Source organism: Stigmatopora nigra, chromosome 15, assembly GCF_051989575.1.
Source record: "Stigmatopora nigra isolate UIUO_SnigA chromosome 15, RoL_Snig_1.1, whole genome shotgun sequence".
NCBI classification, from domain to species: domain Eukaryota; kingdom Metazoa; phylum Chordata; class Actinopteri; order Syngnathiformes; family Syngnathidae; genus Stigmatopora; species Stigmatopora nigra.
Window position 1 is genome coordinate 10884231 of NC_135522.1, and position 19036 is coordinate 10903266.

A 19036-nucleotide genomic window follows, 5' to 3' on the forward strand; every position below is an offset into this window, starting at 1 on the left:
AAATGGCCTCAGTTAAGATCTACTGCTCCATGATATTGAGCTGTTGCAAACCTGTGTGTGGAGGACTCTAAATATAATTTATTCGCATGCGTGCCAACGTTTGCAACGATGGTTATGGCAATGTGCATTCATTTACTGTGCCAGCTCTGTCTGTCAAATGCCCCCTGAATTGCTTTTTAATCCGTTTATACAGATGTTATGCTTACTAAGGACACAATAGGTGATGATGGCTTATCAACAAAATGGAGGAAAGTGAGTACAATCACTAAATTTTAAAGATGATATGAGGCATGATATCTTAACATGTGAGGGGCACACCATATGGAAAAAGGCCATTTTTTTTGTTAACTCATTAATAAATAAATAACTCATCATCATAATGAAACTAACCGGAATCAATCATTCTCTATCCGGCTTTAGTCACAGACTATTGTCAAACTTGTTGGTCAAGAAATGGATTTATTCTCAGAAAAATCTTGATATAATACACTCTAAATTAGTGCCTATAGTTAGCTGCTCCAGCACCCATCGAGACCCTTGTGAGGATAATCGGTTCAGAAAATGATAAACAAAAGTCTAATTTGTCCCCAGATGTTGCCATTTCGGGACCAATTCGAGAAAAAAAGGTCTACATTGACCCCACGCAAAATATTTCATTTTGTAGAAGCCATTGCTACAGAAATAAATAGCCCTAAATTGATAGAAAAGACTAAAATAAAATGTGCACCAATTTTGCAAGGGTTAAGTGACTCTTTTCTTACTAATTGTGTATGTGCTTTGCAGACGGGCACACCAGTTATGTTAGCGGACCGCGAGCTATCTGGTGCTGGTCCGTCAGAGTAACAAATATTAACGTTTTCAATCTTGCCCTCCTACTTGAAATGAGAAAATTATCATAATAATAAATAAAGGTAACATAGTAATAATCGACCGGAGGCGGTCGATCAGGTTTTTTATTTTATTTTTGTGACTATTTTCATCGTATGCTTTTTTTTGTGTGGGAAAATCACATAGAATTACGTAGACAAATATTCTTGTAACTATTTATTTTAAATCTGCAATACTAAAAATATATTTTTGTACTCCCGTGATTGAGTAAGATTCCAAATCCCAAATTCCTAAAAAGAACCATAAACCACTAAAACTGAACCAATTGAAAGAACCATTCATGAATTTTACGACGCAGACGGGGCGCAGACACTTACAGAATCCTAGCAATGTAAGAGTTCTGTTGATTGTCGATGCGATACTGTAGTGACGCAGCAGGGGGTGCGGACAATCTTACGACATTCATCATCTAGTGCCGTCATCTAGTGAGCAGCCAATCATGAATTTTTACGACGCGCAGACCGGGCGCAGACACTTACAGAATCCTGCCTATCAATGACCTCCGGTCGAATAATTGCTATTATGGATGAACTTTTTGGGCTGTCAGTGGCCGGAATACTACGACCGAGGGAGCAGGACTGAATGCACGGGTGGGTGCGATTGTCTACATGAATTCAGATATTTAAGTACATTTTGTACTACTTTATGTAGACTGTGTGTAGTGAAATGACAGTGGGTGATTAGAGCTTTTGTTTATGTCACTCAATTCCAACCTCTGTTCCTCCTTTGATACATATATTTTGAATAATTACCGCTTACCAGTGCTTTCCTTGACCTACCTAGTCAAAATAGACTAAAGACCATAATTTGTGCATGAATTGTTTTTTTAAATTGAGAATTTTCTCTTGAATAGTCCAACAATGACATTTTTTGTACTACAACTGCTCAAATGTTATTAATGCCAGTAATAAATTACAGGGAGCACCGGCCGATTAGGTGTTTGGCAGAAGGTAAGGGCATATACAAATACTACTGCTATTGGATTTTTGTAATGGATATTAAATGTCTTGGTTCAATATGTAAAGATTGGTTCAGATCTCCCAGTTTGATAAGAATGAAAGATGAACAGGTATTTAGTAAAGACAACATGATGCTCTCTATGTGTTTAGATCTACTTTGTCAAAGTTTCTTTCCTAAAGCTACACAAAGATTAGTCAAATCCCTCTCAGGGATGTCATCTTGCTCTGTCGGAGGCTTCAGCTATTCCTCTGGGAATCTCCCCAGATGGGAAAATGTGCTTGTCTTGGTGCGTGCATTGCTGATAAAGTCTGACAGCAGAGTGCACAATGTACTCTTCTGCCAGGGAACAACAGGCTAAAGCACATTCAAATAAACGTGCATGAAGATTTCACTATTATGTGCACAATCTCTAAAGCCCATGCACTGGGACCAGCCGGCAGTGACAGACGACAATCCATGGTTTTGACAAGGAATCCCAAAAGTGGGAAATGGGGGGCTTAAAAAACGGGAAATGTTGTTTCAGTAGAAAAATAGAGGTCTTCTCAGAGGTTGATTAAATGTCTTTGGCACTTATGAAAATACAGCATATGTAAAGAGATCAACACTGAGTGAAAAGGCCAAACTTGAAAGCTCTCCAACCAGAAGCTTAACATAATCTGGCTTCATCCATAAATGAGTCTGGCCAGTCCGGGGTGTATTTGAGCCTGAAGTGGCCCGTATTCCACAGTCTCTCCATCCACTGTGATCACACCCTCTCGTGAAATGGGCTCAAGCCGCAAGGCCCGGACTTTCTCATAAACCAAGTGGGGGCAACCACACACTAAATGCGCTCCTTTCTCCATAGCGAGGAAGAGACGCAGTAGGGCTGGCCGGGAGATTCCGGCGGTCACGTAAAAGAGGTGAATGATTCCATCGTCCGCTCTGGCTCCGGGGACGGCCCACAAGTCCTCGGCCAGGTGAGACTGGTAGATTGCCAACACTAAGACAAAATCCTCCGACTTTACAATGGTCCAACTTTCTGGAACCGGATGGTCCAGTCCTGGTAGCAAAGAATCTATGGGTGCTTGGATTTTGCTGTCACTAGGAATATCCTGTTTTCTGGTATTAATGGAGGAGTTGCTGATTGTGGTTTGGCTGGAGTTTGTATTGTTGCAATGGTGGTGCGTGTTATCTGTTGGGGAGGCGTTTGGAATTAGCTGGCGGGGGAGGGAGGAGCTCAAAGATGGGTGTTGTGGGATGGAAGAAGGTTTCGGTTTCTCCTTAACAGGCAGGTATGCCAATCTGCCTTGATACACTCGAAGAGTGGCAAGACGCACCAGGGTTCCCATCAGGAAGCGGATCGTGCCAACGTGGCGGTACTTATCGCTCTCGATGTCCACATCAGCCACAAAGCCCCAAGCTATGGACAGGAAAGAAAAGATACGCTGTTTGGATGCCAAGTGGATGGACACCAAGTCCATGGAACCGACCAAGCCCTTGCACAGCAGGAAGCCACAACTGAGAAGAAGTTCTTCATTCCATGCAGGGGATGACCTGAAACATGCAAGACATTTGTTAATGATGGAAATAATAAAATAAACTGATGTGATATTACATTTTATTCGCAATTGAAACTCCTACTGGAAGATGTAATTTCCTGTTAAGTCTGGTTGGATTTTGTTCTTCCTTTTTGCGTGTTTGCTTTTCGCCTCTTGGTCCCCTCCTCGATTCCCCTTTCCTCTCGTCGACCATCTGTGTGTGATTGACAATTCCGCGTTTTGTCTATTTAAACCTCATGTGATTGTTTTGTCATTTTCAGATCATCTGCTTTACTCATGTTTGCCATGTTCCATGTTTCCACGTTCCTCGCTTCCCCGTGTTTCCCACGTCAGGTTTGATTTTGTTATTCTATTCTAAGTTGTTATATTATAAGTTTTGTGAAACCCCCTCTGCCTAAGTTTTGTTTCAACACTAAATCCTCAACGATTGCCTTGCTTTCCTGCATTTGGGACCACTCTACTACGTTCCACGCTCGACGTCGCCAAAGACGTAACATTTCTGGAAAAAATGTGGTGTTGTTTTGCTCTGCCTCCCACTGGTGAGTACCTATTAATTTGGAGCATTTTATGTCACTTACTTGTCAAATAGATTGGATTTATAGCGTGTCAATGGCACTCAAACAGAAGGAATCACAGCCAGTTCTCCCAGGTAAAATTAATTTTATGTCTATTGTTGTCAATGGTTGGACATGAGTTAATTTCAGGTCACGCTCTTGTTACTTTTAGGGTACTTAAGGGTGAGTTACAGCACATTTTCCGGTATTCTGGCTCACTTCTGGTTAATGTGGGGTCATTTTTGAATTGTGGATGTTCTTTTCAAATATTGGTGGAAGTTAATACTTATCAAATATTGGTGGGAGTTAATATTTTTGCAATCATCTCATCTCATTTGATCTTGTCCCGCTTTATCCGAAGTCGGGTCGCGGGGGCAGCAGCTTCAACAGTGAATTTTTGCAATCAATGTATACAAATTTTATGGGTTTTGAAAAATGTACTATGAGATGGATTCAATATTTTCTGTTTTAACTTTTGGAAATGAAACGTCTGGAGGATAATACCGAAAAAGCCCATTGAATGAATTTTTTTTTCTAAACATTTGGGTGAATTTAACAGTCAGAATGAAAGGTCAAAGTGCATGAAAAAATCGACTATAACTCTACTAAACTCTTTTCAGAGTATGATGTGGGCTACACTGGAAACAAGTTTAACACTGCTATACTATTACATCATTCTTTCTAAGTTATCAGCTGCCTAAAGTGACCTCTGCTGCAGTGAACACCTTCAGATTGCTCTAGTGTCTTCCCTCCCTCCTGAGAAATGATGTGCTCAGTCAGGTCAGACCATGATTACAGAGGAAGGTGATAAATCACTTTTTTTATAGCTCAGCAATTATTTTTCTTGGCTCTTCTTTCTCAGTCTTAGCCCATGCATTTAAATGAGTCATTAATAGTCAAACTCACTGTGAGTAGTGGTGAACAGAGGCAGCCAGAGCATTCCCGGAGCCACCTGGGAGAATGCCCAGAGGCGTCTGAATAGCCTCCTGCCAGTCATCACGGTCCATCAGACCATTTATCACCTGGATGAACAAGAATCAGATGTGTGCTGAAGACAAATAATATCCAAATAAAAACAAAAAAAACTATACTAGTTGAATCTAGTCCAAGCACCTCAAAGAGTAGCCCATCTCCTGACATGATAACCAGAGCATCCCATTGTGACAAGTCCGCCTTTTTCACCAACTCACGTGCATGGTTCTGGTGCTCTGAGTAGACATAAACAGAGAAAACGATAAAAAAACAGAAAAACATTCTTATCTCAATGGAATGGAAAAATATACAAACAAAAAAGGTGGCCAAGGGCAAAAAGACCTTCAGTAATACCTTGAGATATAAGCTTAATGCGTTCCGGGACAGAACTTGTCAATTATGTCAATTTACTCGTATTTCAAATATTTTTTTATCGTAAGATTAATTAAATACTAATTAATTTGCTCCCACCCTTTGAAAAAAAAACAGCAAAAACAGGATATTACAATGGAAAAACATCTTTTTATTGGTTCTAAGTCACCACCTACTCGCAAAGTAACAAATATCTAAAAATAGAATCTAGTGGTTATTATTTTCAATACTAAAATGTGACATTCCTCGGTACATACAGACGGCGTGGACGAGAGAGACAGAAAGAACAGGAGAGAGAAAGTTTAAATTTAACTTAAATGAACTTAGATTACTATACACACACTTCAAAATAAGTTCTGATCTTACGTTACGCTCAAGTTAAATCTTCTTGTGAAATAATTGAGGCAAAGAGGTTAATGTATTCCACTGCAGCGTTCGAGGCGGAACTTCCTGCTTCTCCAACCGTGTTCGTTTCGTCCAGTGAGGTTTTTTTTAAATTATTGAACCAACCCTGACTCGTTTTGAAGTGCTTTGCTGGTGTCTTTTTCAGATGCTCGGTTTGCTTTCAAGTGCATGTAGATTCCACTGGCTCTTTTGCATATTAGCAACTCAGTTACACTATCTACGTCTAACTGTTTATCTCTTATCCATATTAAAAGAAGGCTCTACATCTCGTTATGACTGTCAATGCACAACTTGCAAATTATAATTAGTTCTTTGGAAGACTTGATGTCCTTCTGCTTAAGGATAGTAAGCATATTGTGGAAGTATTCCTCTCTTATTGGTGAGCCAGCTCAGTCACGCGTACACCACTCGTTTTTCGATTATTTTATGCTTAATACCGATTGTCATCATAGGCTTTTTCTTCTCACTAGCCCTCATTGCACAGGCTTGCTTAGGACCCATTGTTTTCCCCCTTAATTCTGCAGTGATTAAATCAAAAACACGTACAAAAATACACCCTGTACGCCCAGTGCTCGTAGACATCTTTAAAAGAGGGCGAAAAGACAGTGTGCTGTTATAATAAGCAGCCTCTTGCGAAGTCAGCCACCAAGCTGTTTTATATGCTCGTATCTCAAGGCAAATATTTCCTGAGAAATTTCCTCGTTTTTCAAATTTCTCGTATGTTAGGGGACTCGTATGTCAAGGTATCAGTGCTGTACTACCATAATGGCCAAGGGACATTAAACGTTCGTTTGACCTTAATGAGGCTAGACATGTGACATTAGGCTGCCCATTGGCTCCTCAGCAGCTTCAAGACGATATAAGTGATCTGCAAATATCTGTGACCAGCTCATTTGTGTACAGATGGGCTTGCATGGTGCATTCTGGTATTTAATGTACTTTACTACGGTGTTTATCACAACCATGTACTTAATATCATGTTTGTCTTCAAGGAGAATTTAAAACTGCTTAAAGGCAAATTCCTCATAAAAACAGCATGCATGACAGCTATTGGAGCGATTTTGTGCCAGAAACACTTAACAGCCCTTTTTATAAGTTCATCTTGCTGTGTCATTGCAACACTTTCTGGAGATGCTTTGCAAAACATTGGGTACTAACTTGGTGACTGTTTTGGGGCAAGAAACCTCTTGGTACCTTCCTATACAATATGATTTGTGAGACTAAAAACATGTTTGTTTGTTGACACTCTCGCAATTCAAATGGATTGGATGTCCAGCTATGCAATGACTTAAAAAAGGTTCTCCCCATAACTGCATATGTTTTCTCCATGTCCTATGGCTACCTCACACATCCCAAAAACATGCAATGTAGGCTCGTTGAAGACTAAATCAGGGGTTCCCAATAGGTTGATCGTGATCTACCATTTGATCGCCAAGGTACGATTAGTAGACCGTACTGTAATATTTGATCCAGTTTGCTGGTTTCCTTTAGGTGTTAATGATGTCTCAGTTGGACCAAAATATTGCGATGTGCACATGCGCAATGCTTCAGCGGATGAGCGATTTTTAATTGAATTTATTTATTTAGAACTGTCAGGAGTGGGTGGATTGCTTTTCCTGGCATGACGTCACGATAACTATCAGCTGTCACTAATTACGTGATTAGATTATTTTTGGTATTTAAGCATTGTGATTTTCTGTGGACGCCGTTGGATCGGCTGGTGTAGTACTGGTTAAGTTCTGGTTTCGTTTCCTGTTAATCCTCGTAGTAATTGCTGTTTCCATTGACGCCACGCCGCATGTTCAGTTCAATTGTAATGAGTGGTCAAGCCAAGTTGTTTAAGTTATGTTACCCCGTTTATTAAATCAACCAACAAGAGCTACAGATCTGCCTCACCTTTCCATTTACTTCGGCGACTCTGCATCTGGGTTCAACTTCCCCTCCGATCGCGTCGCACTACGCGGCGAGATCGTAACAAGAACACGCATATTTGGGCTCTTTTAATGTGTGCATCAGGCTTTCTGTGCCGACAACAACTTCGTAAGTGTGGGGCCGACAGCCTTGCCTAACATCAGCTGCCCATTAAGTGATACATTGATCTTACACACTTCAATTTAAGTATTTTAAGCAGTAAACTGTCACTCTCTTGTCCCAGTATGTTAACGCGCAAGTATGCATTTACAAAGCGAAGTTATACAAATTAAGTAAATTGTAAATATGTAGTTTGGCAAACTATATCAACATAATTAGTAATAATAGATAAATATATTGGTAGATCCTTTTGACTTGATTATGTATTTAGTGACTCACATACTGAAAAAGTGTGAGATCCCCTGCTCTAAAACGGTTATGAGAGCGAGTATAAATGATTGTCCGTCTCAGTGTACCTGCAACCAGTTGAGAGTGTCCCCTAATCCTCGAAGTTGGTTGGAATAGGTTCCAGCCCTCCATGACCCTTGTGAGGATAACCAGCATAAAAAATAAATGAATGGGCACGATGCACCATCCTACAGATTGGTTTATCGCTAGGAGAAAACTATGGCAAGATTCATTCGCTGCCAAAAATTTACAAACAAATAAGTAGACATTTAGCATAAAATAAAAAAGTATTTAAAATAAACCTGCATCGATACAGTATTGAAATCGGACGATCAGAGTGTTGGATTCAGTATCGGAAACTAGGAAATGGTATCGTGCAACACGGGTATGTGAATGTGTGTGCACGTAAATATAAGCAAAGAGCTTATAATTGTCAACAAGGCAAAAAACGGAATCAGACAAGAATGGAGACAAGCAAATTAGCACAAATCAATAGGCTGAAGGTATGTTTCCGAAACAGTATCGATCAAGGGAACTATTGACACAGACAAAAGAGAATCTTCTCCCCCATCTGTGGCCCTTGTATGTGTGAAAAGTATTTCAGGATTCAGTCATGCGATGCTGTTTGCTATGCTGACAGCCAAAGAGGCAGAAGGAGTAAAGTGTGCTCAGCAGCCAACTCAGCACTTGTGGCCTACAAGGTCTCAAGTCGATGCATTACTTCCCAGCCACTTCGCTATTCAGGAGAGACTGACTAACACGATAACCCCAACCTAAGGAAAGGCACTGCTCAGTTGGGGTGAGGATAAATGTACTTCTTTTGGGCTAAATTCAAATGCACTAGGCTCTTATGATCTGTCTGAGGGAACACAGAATGAAGAAAAGGTTGAGCACTGCTAATGAATGCGTCATACAGTATGTATGTACTTGCAGACTCAGGAGGCTGCTTTAGTAGTCGTGTCTCTCCTACCTCAGGCTGTTATAGTCTTTCCAAATATACAGTGGCGTGAAAAAGTATTTGAACCCTTCCTAGTTTCTGTTTTTTGCACTTTTTTCACACGCAGGTTTCAGACCATCAACATGTGAAGTTACCACCAAGAATGTTTACATGTAACATAACATGAAACATAATGGTGTTAAATTTACACTAACATAATTTTTGGAAAATAAAACAAATAGAATTAGTAACAAAGTACCGTATTTTCACGACTATAATGCGCACCCTCAATGAATGACATTTTTGTCCATATATAAGGCGCACTGTATCATAAGGCGCACTGTCTATTTTGGAGAAAATTTAAGACTTTTAAGTGCGCCTTATAGTCGTGAAAATACGGTAATTGGTATTGACTTCCAGGTATGAAGCACTCACTACACAGTCACCTCTAGAGCCAGCCATTGTTGATGTTTTGGAATTTTTGTATAAAATCTTGCAGTGGGGGAGGAGCTATATGATGGAAGATTTTGGAAACTAAGATGCATCTGCATATTTAACAGTATTGTTTCAGTTCAGGCGTTTGTGTTTTTATATCCGACAGTGGTGGTTTTTTTGTTTTTGTTTTTTCCATATATAAGGCGCACTGTATTATAAGGCACACTGTCTATTTTGGAGAAAATTTAAGACTTTTAAGTGCGCCTTATAGTCGTGAAAATACGGTACTTGATTGTTTTTCCATTTTCTACATTTTACCCATTATCCCGGAACACAAATGTCTTGCAAAATTTCCTTCTGGGCATTTACAATGTAAATTGCCATGCAAACTTTGTAGGAAAAAAAGTACCCAAGGTTATTAATAATAATAACTTTATATGTATACATTTAAGCAATGCTCACATATTCATACTAAAGAAAGTATTTATGTATTTGTATGTATGAGCAAATTTCCAACCTGTGATGACAATCGTGTAGGGGACGGCAGCTTCGTTCAGCATGCCCTGCAGATGGCTGGTGAAGAGCTGGAGAGCCTGTCCCCGTCCACTGAGAGGGTTCACTAGTATCATGACTCTGCAAGGCCGCCGCACCTCTGAATTTGTGAGTGAGTCTAGCCAAAAAGACATATTTCTTGAATGAATCTAGGTACTTCAATTATTATTAATCATGTAGGACCAATAGGATCATATTACAGTGGCAAGTGGGACAGATAACTCAACACTGGACTAAGCAAGAACAGTATAGGGCTGTGCAACGTTTACCTGTGGTAAAATAGTTAATACTGTGTACAGTAATACCTTGAATATCATGGCTTCAACAATCACGGCTTCACTTTATTTTTTCTGGGGGATTTTTTTGTTGTTCATTAAATTGTTTTTTGTAGCCTCATAAAAATGTGAAAATCCACGCTGAAACTTGCAAGCGGAAGCCACTAACCTGCCCTCGGCTTGCTACTACAACTGAGCACTGAAGTAAAATATATTTGTCTTAAATAGGGGTGACCCTATTTTGCGTTTTTTTTGTTTATCGTGGCCATGTTTAGTCTCCATTAACCGCAATATTTGATGGATTACTGTACACAGTATACAGTAATATACAATGCAAATAAGATGTTAGTCCCTCCATGCATGAATCAGGACCTCTTTTTAACATTTACAAGAGCCCCATTTAAGAATTATCGTTTGTGCATTCACTCAACTTGTGCAAAACGGATTGGACGTCTAGCACCGTCAATGGCACTGAAATTTGAGCATGTACAGTCTGACTTTCTGGTTTAAATAAATTGAATATTGAATACTGTGAAAAGAAAATAACCTTCAGCCGGTTACGTTCTTGGTCCTGTAACCAGCGTGTATTTGTATTAGTTTTTTTAAACATAATTTTGTTTTGACCAACATTAGATTAATTTATAATTATGAAACATCATATATACAATACTAGATTTTTTTTTAAAATAATACACTAACAATTGCCGAAAACTTTTATGACCGAAAATAATTTGTTCACATTTTAAGTGAAAAAAAAAGTCATTGAGATTCTGCAGGTGAGAATGCAATACCGGCTTTCTCTTGGTAGCTCAAACTGTTAAAACAGAACAGAACAGAACATGTAAAGGCTCTTTGTCTGCTGGCCAATGTGGGAAATGATCAACGACTGTCAACAAAAATCAAAGGGGTGCCCCAATTATTTCAGAGAAGACAGCCGCAGTTTTCTGCTGGCGTTTTCTGTCCTAAATCTGGGCCTGAATGCTTTGTATGAGTGAGTAATAGATCCTCGTGAGAATTTCCTAGCTTCCTCTGAAGGAAGTAAACTCTTTTCGGAGTTACTGTCTATGCCAGGGTTGCCCAACTCCGTTCCTCAAAGGCCCCTAACCAGTCTGTTTTCTTTGACTCACTCCTCCAGCAGACCTGAATCAAAACACCAGGATCTTTATCAAGATTCTGCACCGCTTGCTTATGGGTTGATCATTTGATTCAGGTGTGTTGATGGAGGGAGATATGGAAAAAAGACTAGGATGGGGGCCCTCGAGGACCGGAGTTGGGCAACCCTGTTCTATGCTGTCTTTTCTCCATAGGGTTGAGAATTGCAGTGTTGGTGTGGTACGAAACATTCATATGTCAAAGCTGTGTTTTGTCCACAACTTGGTTTACAAAAGCAGGTAAAAGTCTCATCTCATATTCTGAACCGCTTTATCCTCACTAAGGTTGCGGGGGTGCTGGAGCCTATCCCAGCTGACTCAGGGCCAGAGGTGGAGGTGGCCAGCTGATCTCAGGCGAGTAAAAGTTTATATTTAAATTTAAAAAAATAAATAACAGAAACTGAATTCATCAACATTGAACCCCCCACCCCATCACAATAATTATAACAACCGTTTCTCACCATCTTATAACCCCGATGAGTAAAAGCACTTTAGAAAATATACTGACGGCTTTATGCATTCTTCATTTTTCTTTGCTCTAGTTATCAATTTGCTTCATACAAAAAATCCAACCTCCAAGAGTTGTAACAAATCTTAAATCTACCATCTAGCATCAGTTAACTTGAAGCTAATTATCCGCAATGTACTTGTACTGCAGAAGTTAACCCCACGTGACCCGATTCCGGCAATTCGGGACAGAGGTGTGATTCCAGCAGGAGGAGTGAGGAGAAGGCGTTAAAATAAACACACGCACATGCCCAAACTGTGCCTCCATTCAGCAAAACACGGTCAGCATTATTTTATTTGTATCAAAGCACAATGTGCCTTTCATAAGGGCTTCCACACTTCCAGAATATCAGCTACAATGGTAAAAATTGACAGTGAAAGAGCTTTTGATCAGCTTTTGCATTGCACATAGTTAATCCATTCATGATATGCTGTTAATGGTCGCTAAAACCAAGACTATCCAAGTTGACTAAAATAAAAGGCAGACTAAAAACTGCATGGATAACAGACAATCATTCACATTTACCGTATTTTCACGACTATAAGGCGCACCGCATTATAAGGTGCACCCTCAATGAATGATATTTTTTCCATATATAAGGCGCACTGTATTATAAGACGCACTGTCTATTTTGGAGAAAATTTAAGACTTTTAAGTGCGCCTTATAGTCGTGAAAATATGGTAATTAATATTGACTTCCAGGTATGAAGCACTCACCACACAGTCACCTCTAGAGCCAGCCATTGTTAATGTTTTGGATTCTTTTGTATAAAATCTTGCAATGGGGGAGGAGCTTTATGATGGAAGATTTTGTAAACTAAGATTGCATCTGCATATTTAACAGTATTGTTTCAGTTCAGGCGTTTGTGTTTTTTTAATATCCGACAGTGTTGGTTTTTCGTTTTTGGTTTTCTGTTTTTTCCATATATAAGGCGCACTGGATTATAAGGCGCACTGTCTGTTTTGGAGAAAATTTAAGACTTTTAAGTGCGCCTTATAGTCGTGAAAATACGGTACACAGAATGCATGTGGCCTCCATTAAAGTCGGGCGAATGTAGTATACATAGTACATTATTATTAGTGAACAATATGGTTCAGTGAGTGTTACAGGGAGCTGGTGTTTTTTTTCCACCTGACTTCGGTGTGTACTGCGTGTGTTCGATTTCCACTCAGCAGGAGTGTGGTTGTGAGGATTGCCCTACGACTAACTGCCAACCAATTTAGGGTGGGTCCACGGAGTCAGCTGGGATAGCCTCCAGCAGCCCGTGACCCTGACTAGGATAAGCAGTGTTGGAAGTGAAGTGTTGTGAGGGAGTGAGAACATGCAAACCACACAGACAGCAGATCTTTCGCTTCAGAATTGTGTGGGTGAAGTAATGAGGACTATCTTCACTAAATCTTTAAGCTACCTTTAAGTCTTCCTTTGTCATCTTGCCAAACTGGGATGAAATCCTGTGCTTTCAACTGTTTGCAACAGTTCAAGCAAGTTTCATTAAGACATGCTAAGCTGGGTCTGCTGGAAATATTGGCCTGTTACCTTCAATTCAAATTCAATTTAATTCAAAAGCCTTTATTGTCTTCATACACAACTGCGTATAACGAAATTGGTGGCGCTACTCTAAGCTTTTTAAAGTTTGTTTTCCCAGTAAAAAACAAAAACAAAAAACAAATAATAGTATAAAAGTATAAAAAGTTACATCATAAATTCCAAAATATTGCACAGATTCTAAGCTATTGCACATATTCTAAAATATTGCACATATTCTAAAATATTACGCATATTCTAAAATATTGCACATATTCTAAAATATTACACAGATTGTAAAATATTGCACAGATTCTAAAATATTGCACAGATTCTTAAATATTGCACAGATTCTAAAATATTGCGCAGATTTCAAAGATATTGCAGATTGTTATTGCACACCCCGAAGTTATTGCAACAGAAGGGAATGTGTGTCGTGCTAACTCCAGCTCAGTCCTGATAGCTGTGGGGAAAAAAAAGTCCTTAAGTCTATTTCTCCGTGCTTTGTGAGACCTGTAGCGTCTGCCAGAGGGCAGCAGCTGGAACAGGTTGTGACCAAGGTGGTATTGGTCCCTGACATTGTTCCTGGCTCTGCTGAGGTAGCGAGGGCTGGCAATGTCATCCAGTAAGGGCAGAGAGCAGACGATGATCTTCTGGGCGGTGTTGATCACTCTCTGCATGGCCTTTCTGTCTGCTGCCGTGCTTCCAGTGCACCACACTGTAATGCAGTATGCCAGGATGCTCCCCACAGTGGCTCTGTAGAAGGTTACCAAAAACATAATGTTCAAGTTGTTGCTCCTGAGTACCCCCAAGAAATGGAGTCGCTTCTGGGCCTTCTTTATCACTGGCGTGGCGTTGGTAGACCAGGAGAGCTTGTCCGTGACGTGGACCCCCAGGAATTTGAAGGACTGAACCCTGTCTACGCATACTCCATTTATGAGGAGTGGGGCCAGATCTGTGCTGCGTTTGCGAAAGTCCAGGATTATTTCTTTAGTTTCCGTGGTGTTTAGTGTGAGATTGTTCACCAAACACCACGAAGACAGTTTGTTGACCTCATCTCTGTAGGCCGACTTATCCCGTCCTGAGATGAGTCCGACCATAGTGGTGTCATCGGCAAATTTAATGATGGAGTTAGACTGGTGGGTCGGTGTACAGTCGTATCTGTACAGGGAGTACAGAAGAGGGGTCAGTACCCAGCTTTGAGGGGAGCCAGTGCTCAGTGTAATGGAGGAAAAGAGGTGGGGACCAAGTCTAACAGTTTGTGGATGGTTGGTTAAGAAGTTCTTAATCCAGTAGCAGATGGAAAAAGATATTCCAAGGTGGGAGAGTATTATGGGCTGAGCTATAGTCAATCAAAAGCATCCTCGCGTAGTTTCCATGGTGCTCCAGGTGGCTCAGTGCTGTGTGTAGAGCTACGGCGATGGCGTCCTCAGTGGACCTATTTACTCTATAGGCAAACTGGTGAGGGTCAACTGAGGGAAAAACAGTGGCGTGCTAACGTTAGCACTTGTCTGCAACTTGATTCTACCACAGTTGTAATCTGTTAACATTCACAAGACTGGCCTCAATATTTAAATAAAATTCATCCCATTGAGAATGCGACAGCCGTCAGTGAAGGATAAAAGCTCTGCGCCAATTGGCCTAGCAGTGGTTTCCCTAGAATCCTTATAATCCTGTTTAAAAAAAATTAATCCACAATATTTCATTGATTGAGCGCGTGGAAGGAGAAATGAGTGATATTACACTACAAACACTTTCCTATTCCCTCTATTCATCTTCCAACAGGCGAATTCAAAAATGAGTATTTTTATTGTTTGTGTATTATTATACAGTTACATTGATTTGTGTTGATTTTTTAAAAAGTTTTATTAAATAATTAATGGTAAACTATAAATAAATTAAGTACAAATGGTTTCAATGGCAGAAAAAAATTCACTCTGATTTCTAAGTCAACTTGTGATATATACTCTATTTTTCATAGAATTGAAGACAAAACCATCAGTAATCTAGCTTCTTTAAAATACAAATCTTGCACTTCTCTTGCACTTTTAATCCAACCTTACCATCTGCAGTAAACTCAAATGGATAAATAAAGGATTAGTGATTCCAACTAACTTTCATACACCCTCTGCAACAGAAGCAACATTGATTACCACAGAACTATTTGTTCAGTGATTATAAAATAAAGATGCAAAAAAAAAATCTGTAATACATTCTCATCAAAACCAATCAATGGTAGGAGATATTCAAGACTACACTATTTGATCTATGAAGATTTTTGATTAAACCAGTTGGAGTACAAGGACAAATTGCCACTCTGCTACCGCTCAGATTTACCGTCTTTCCTTCTATCCGCCCACAACTGCAGACCATCATACAATATTAAAATGCCTCATTTTCGCAAAAAATCTGTAATTCTTAAAATTTTGATCTGTGAAATCCACACTCATCAAACACCTCATTACTGGATAGACCACTGACAGTCAACACAAGACATACAGTAATCCCTCGAATATCGCGGTTAATGTAGACAAAACATGACCGCGGTAATCAAAAAATCGCAAAGTAGGGTCACCCCTATCATAACTACCTTTTTTCCCTTTTTCTTCCGTGCTGAGTCCTAGTAGCAAGTGGAAGTTCCAGCATGGATTTTCACATTTTTATGCATTTTAAAAGGAAAAAAAATGTAATAATAGCCGAAAAACATTGCGAAGAAGTGAATTCGCCATAATCGGGGGAGAAGACTGTATCACAGTTTCTGGCTAAATTGCTACTCCTGACTTTTAAACAACTGCTACTTCAACGCATGAGCATGTAACACACAAAAAGGCAGTCTACAGTAGTATTTAAAAACATTTCTAATCTCTGGCGAATAGTCGTTTGTCTCTCTGTGTGCCCTAAGACTGAGTGGCGATCAGTGCTACAGTAGGGTATAGTCTGCTTTTCGCCCGAAATCAGTTGGCACCCTCCTCAACCCTTACGTGGCTTTGCGGTACAGAAGATGAATTAATGAATTAATGACTTATTCTCTCTGCTCTATGGGAAATAGGCGGTGGCAGCCTTTGGGTACCCCCTGATACAATTTGCACTAATCTCATGATAATGAATTATTGACAATGATTGAGATCTAATTCAATTGAACTGGGAAGTTGTGTGAGTACTATTGACGGCACGAGACGTCCAGTTCCCCTTTTGAGCCAAAATGAACTGGAAGTTTGGCCCCATCAATGGCAATCAATGAGGTGACAGAGACACATACCTGACAATTTATATGTTCTTCCCTTATTTTTTATGTTTTTTGATCATTTCAAATTGTGTACGCCGTGTAACAACTTTTGTACAGGATTTTTTTAAATACAAGTTTTTTATAAAATCGATCTCGTTTTACCCATTTTGTCTATCATGCGGATTAACTCACAGGTGGCATTCACAGTGAGTGAATATTTTGGGTTTAATTCCCACTCGGGGGCAGTGTGAGTAGTTGAATGGCGATATGGGAAAACTACGGCCCGCGGGCCACATACGGCCTTGGGCTTTTTAATCCGGCCCGCCGACTTTGTTCAAATATATATATATTTTTTTCCCAAGATGGCGCCGTCATGCGGAAGCCAGTGGCAGTAGCTCTGTCCACTCTTATTTGTTTTTCGTGTTTTAAAGCCTCTCTATCTTTCTTTAAATTACATTTTAATGTTTTTCAAAACATTACTTTATACTTTTTACTTAAATGATGAGTGATGAGTATGCTAATAGTTTGATCCTTTTTTCTGTTTATGTTTCATATGTACTGTTAACGGATTCAGTTTTTTATATGTATCGTATCTTGTGCTGACCCAAACCATCTGTCAAATTTTTAAAGCCAATGTGGCCCTCGGGCCAAAATGTTTGCCCACCCCTTGTCTAGGGATGACAGGCGCGCAGACCCGGCCACCTGGCTGTCTCGTATGCTTGTATCTCAAAATTGTCTTGTGTCTCAAGGCAAATGTTTGCTCTGAATTTTCCCCCTATCTCAAATATGTATGTTGGGGCACTTGTATGTCAAGGCATTAGTGTATATCAATCATATTTCTTAGTTAGGTCTATGCCTTGTGTGTCTTGTATTTGTTTTCCTACTGCAACCAAGCTATTACCCAAATATGGGATGAAATAAAGTTCTAATCTGATCTAAATTTGTGCATTAAAGAGAGTTAGGAAAACACTGGATATCACTGTTAAAAAGACATGTTTTCTTTGTGTTCGTGTGTGTGTTAGTGTGTGTTTGTGTGTGTTAGTGTGTGTGTGTGTGTGTGTGTTCGTGTGTGTGTTAGCGTGTGTTTGTGTGTGTTAGTGTGTGTGTGTGTTAGTGTGTGTGTTAGTGTGTGTGTGTGTGTTAGTGTGTGTGTTAGTGTGTGTTAGTGTGTGTTTGTGTGTGTTAGTGTGTGTGTTGGTGCGTGTGTGTTGGTGTGTGTGTTAGTGTGTGTTTGTGTGTTAGTGTGTGTTTGTGTGTTAATGTGTGCGTGTGTGCGTGAGTGCGTGCGTGCGTGTTTGTGTGTGTGTGCGCGCGTGCGCGTATGTCCGTGTGCGTGTGTGCGCGCGTCTGTCTGTGTGTGTGTGTGTGTGTGTGTGCGCGCGCGCGTATGTCTGTCTCCGCGCGCGCGTATGTCTGTCTGCGCGCGTGTGTGCGCATGTACGCGTGCGTGTATGTACGTGTGCGCGTCTGTGTGTGTGTTGCTTTGTGTGTTTGTTTGTAAGATTGTTCTTGTTTCATCAAATGGTCTATCCCTAAATTGTCCTTCAATTCCGGAATGACCCATATAAACAATGTGACCTTGCTCACCGTTTTTCCGAGGCGCCTGCTGGACAGAGGCATCCCTGATGGCACAAGCCCACCTTTCAGCCTCCCGCAGGTTTGTCCGGGGGTCCTGGACCAGCGCCACCCGAAAGCACTGCTCCACTCGCTGACGGGCCACGCCGGCGCTCATCCATCGCCGTTTCAAGGGGTAAAAATAAGCAGTGAAGTAGGCGCCGACGTCCGAGCTGTCCGTTCCTCTGTGCGCCCGGCAGCCGACGCAATCCGTCAAATTGAAGACCACCTTAGCCCGGCCAGGGGACGACGAAATCCTTTGAATGGTCAAGGCGCTCTCCGTCAAACTGACGGAGTACCGTACCTTGTCGTCGAGTGAGTCCGTAAATTCCCCGTACAGCATGCCCAATACGCCGTTCCGTTGGCGGAGTGGCTCCGCTTCGGTAGCCTCCTTCGCCATCCCGGCCAGGCCAGTGCGAGGATGGCGGCCCGGTACCGACTCCGGTGGAGTTCTGTTGCGGGACGCTCCAGAGGAGGATACAGTTTCTGACTCCACGTCGCTTCCTAGCGGTGAAAAGTGGAAGTGCAGACAAGAAGCGGCTGCACACTAACGTATTACCCCAATATGGTTCATTTTAAGGGAGCCTACCATGCATGTTTTTGGAATGTGGAGGGAAACTGGAGTACCATCAGAAAACCCACGCTGACCCGGGGAAAATATGCAAACTCCACACAGGTTGACTGACCTGGATTTGAACCCAGAGCTATGAACAGGGCGTGGAAATTTTGAATTTTTGTGTGAATGTATTTTAATTCAGGCCGCAGAAAAAAATATATACTTAATTTTTTGCTATAGAAAACAATA

At 40.7% G+C, this 19036-nt stretch overlaps 1 protein-coding gene across 2 annotated transcripts; it reads right to left on the reverse strand.

The window, feature by feature from the left end:
* Window positions 1-1111: 1111 nt before the first annotated feature.
* sphk1 (sphingosine kinase 1) lies at window positions 1112-18715 on the reverse strand. Of its 2 annotated transcripts, XM_077735318.1 has the most exons (6): window positions 18536-18715; window positions 18205-18460; window positions 9898-10050; window positions 5054-5148; window positions 4847-4962; window positions 1112-3381 (listed from the first exon to the last, which is right to left on the reverse strand). In XM_077735318.1, exons 1-6 carry the CDS (start codon window positions 18629-18631, stop codon window positions 2511-2513), a joined length of 1587 nt encoding a protein of 528 aa, XP_077591444.1. In that variant the 5' UTR covers window positions 18632-18715; the 3' UTR covers window positions 1112-2510. The 2 variants fall into 2 exon arrangements, with proteins under 2 accessions (XP_077591444.1, XP_077591443.1); XM_077735317.1 differs by having other exon boundaries at window positions 18205-18715.
* Window positions 18716-19036: the final 321 nt, after the last annotated feature.

Bases quoted from the DNA above. Each gene is read 5' to 3' on its own strand.
- sphk1 (XM_077735317.1), bottom strand. From the start codon at position 18,631: ATGGCGAAGGAGGCTACCGAAGCGGAGCCACTCCGCCAACGGAACGGC. The intron at 5,149-9,897 runs GTTGGAAATTTG...ATGTCTACTCAG, and splicing joins CTACACGATTGTCATCACAG to AGCACCAGAACCATGCACGT. The intron at 3,382-4,846 runs GTGAGTTTGACT...TGCATGTTTCAG, and splicing joins TCTGTTCACCACTACTCACA to GTCATCCCCTGCATGGAATG.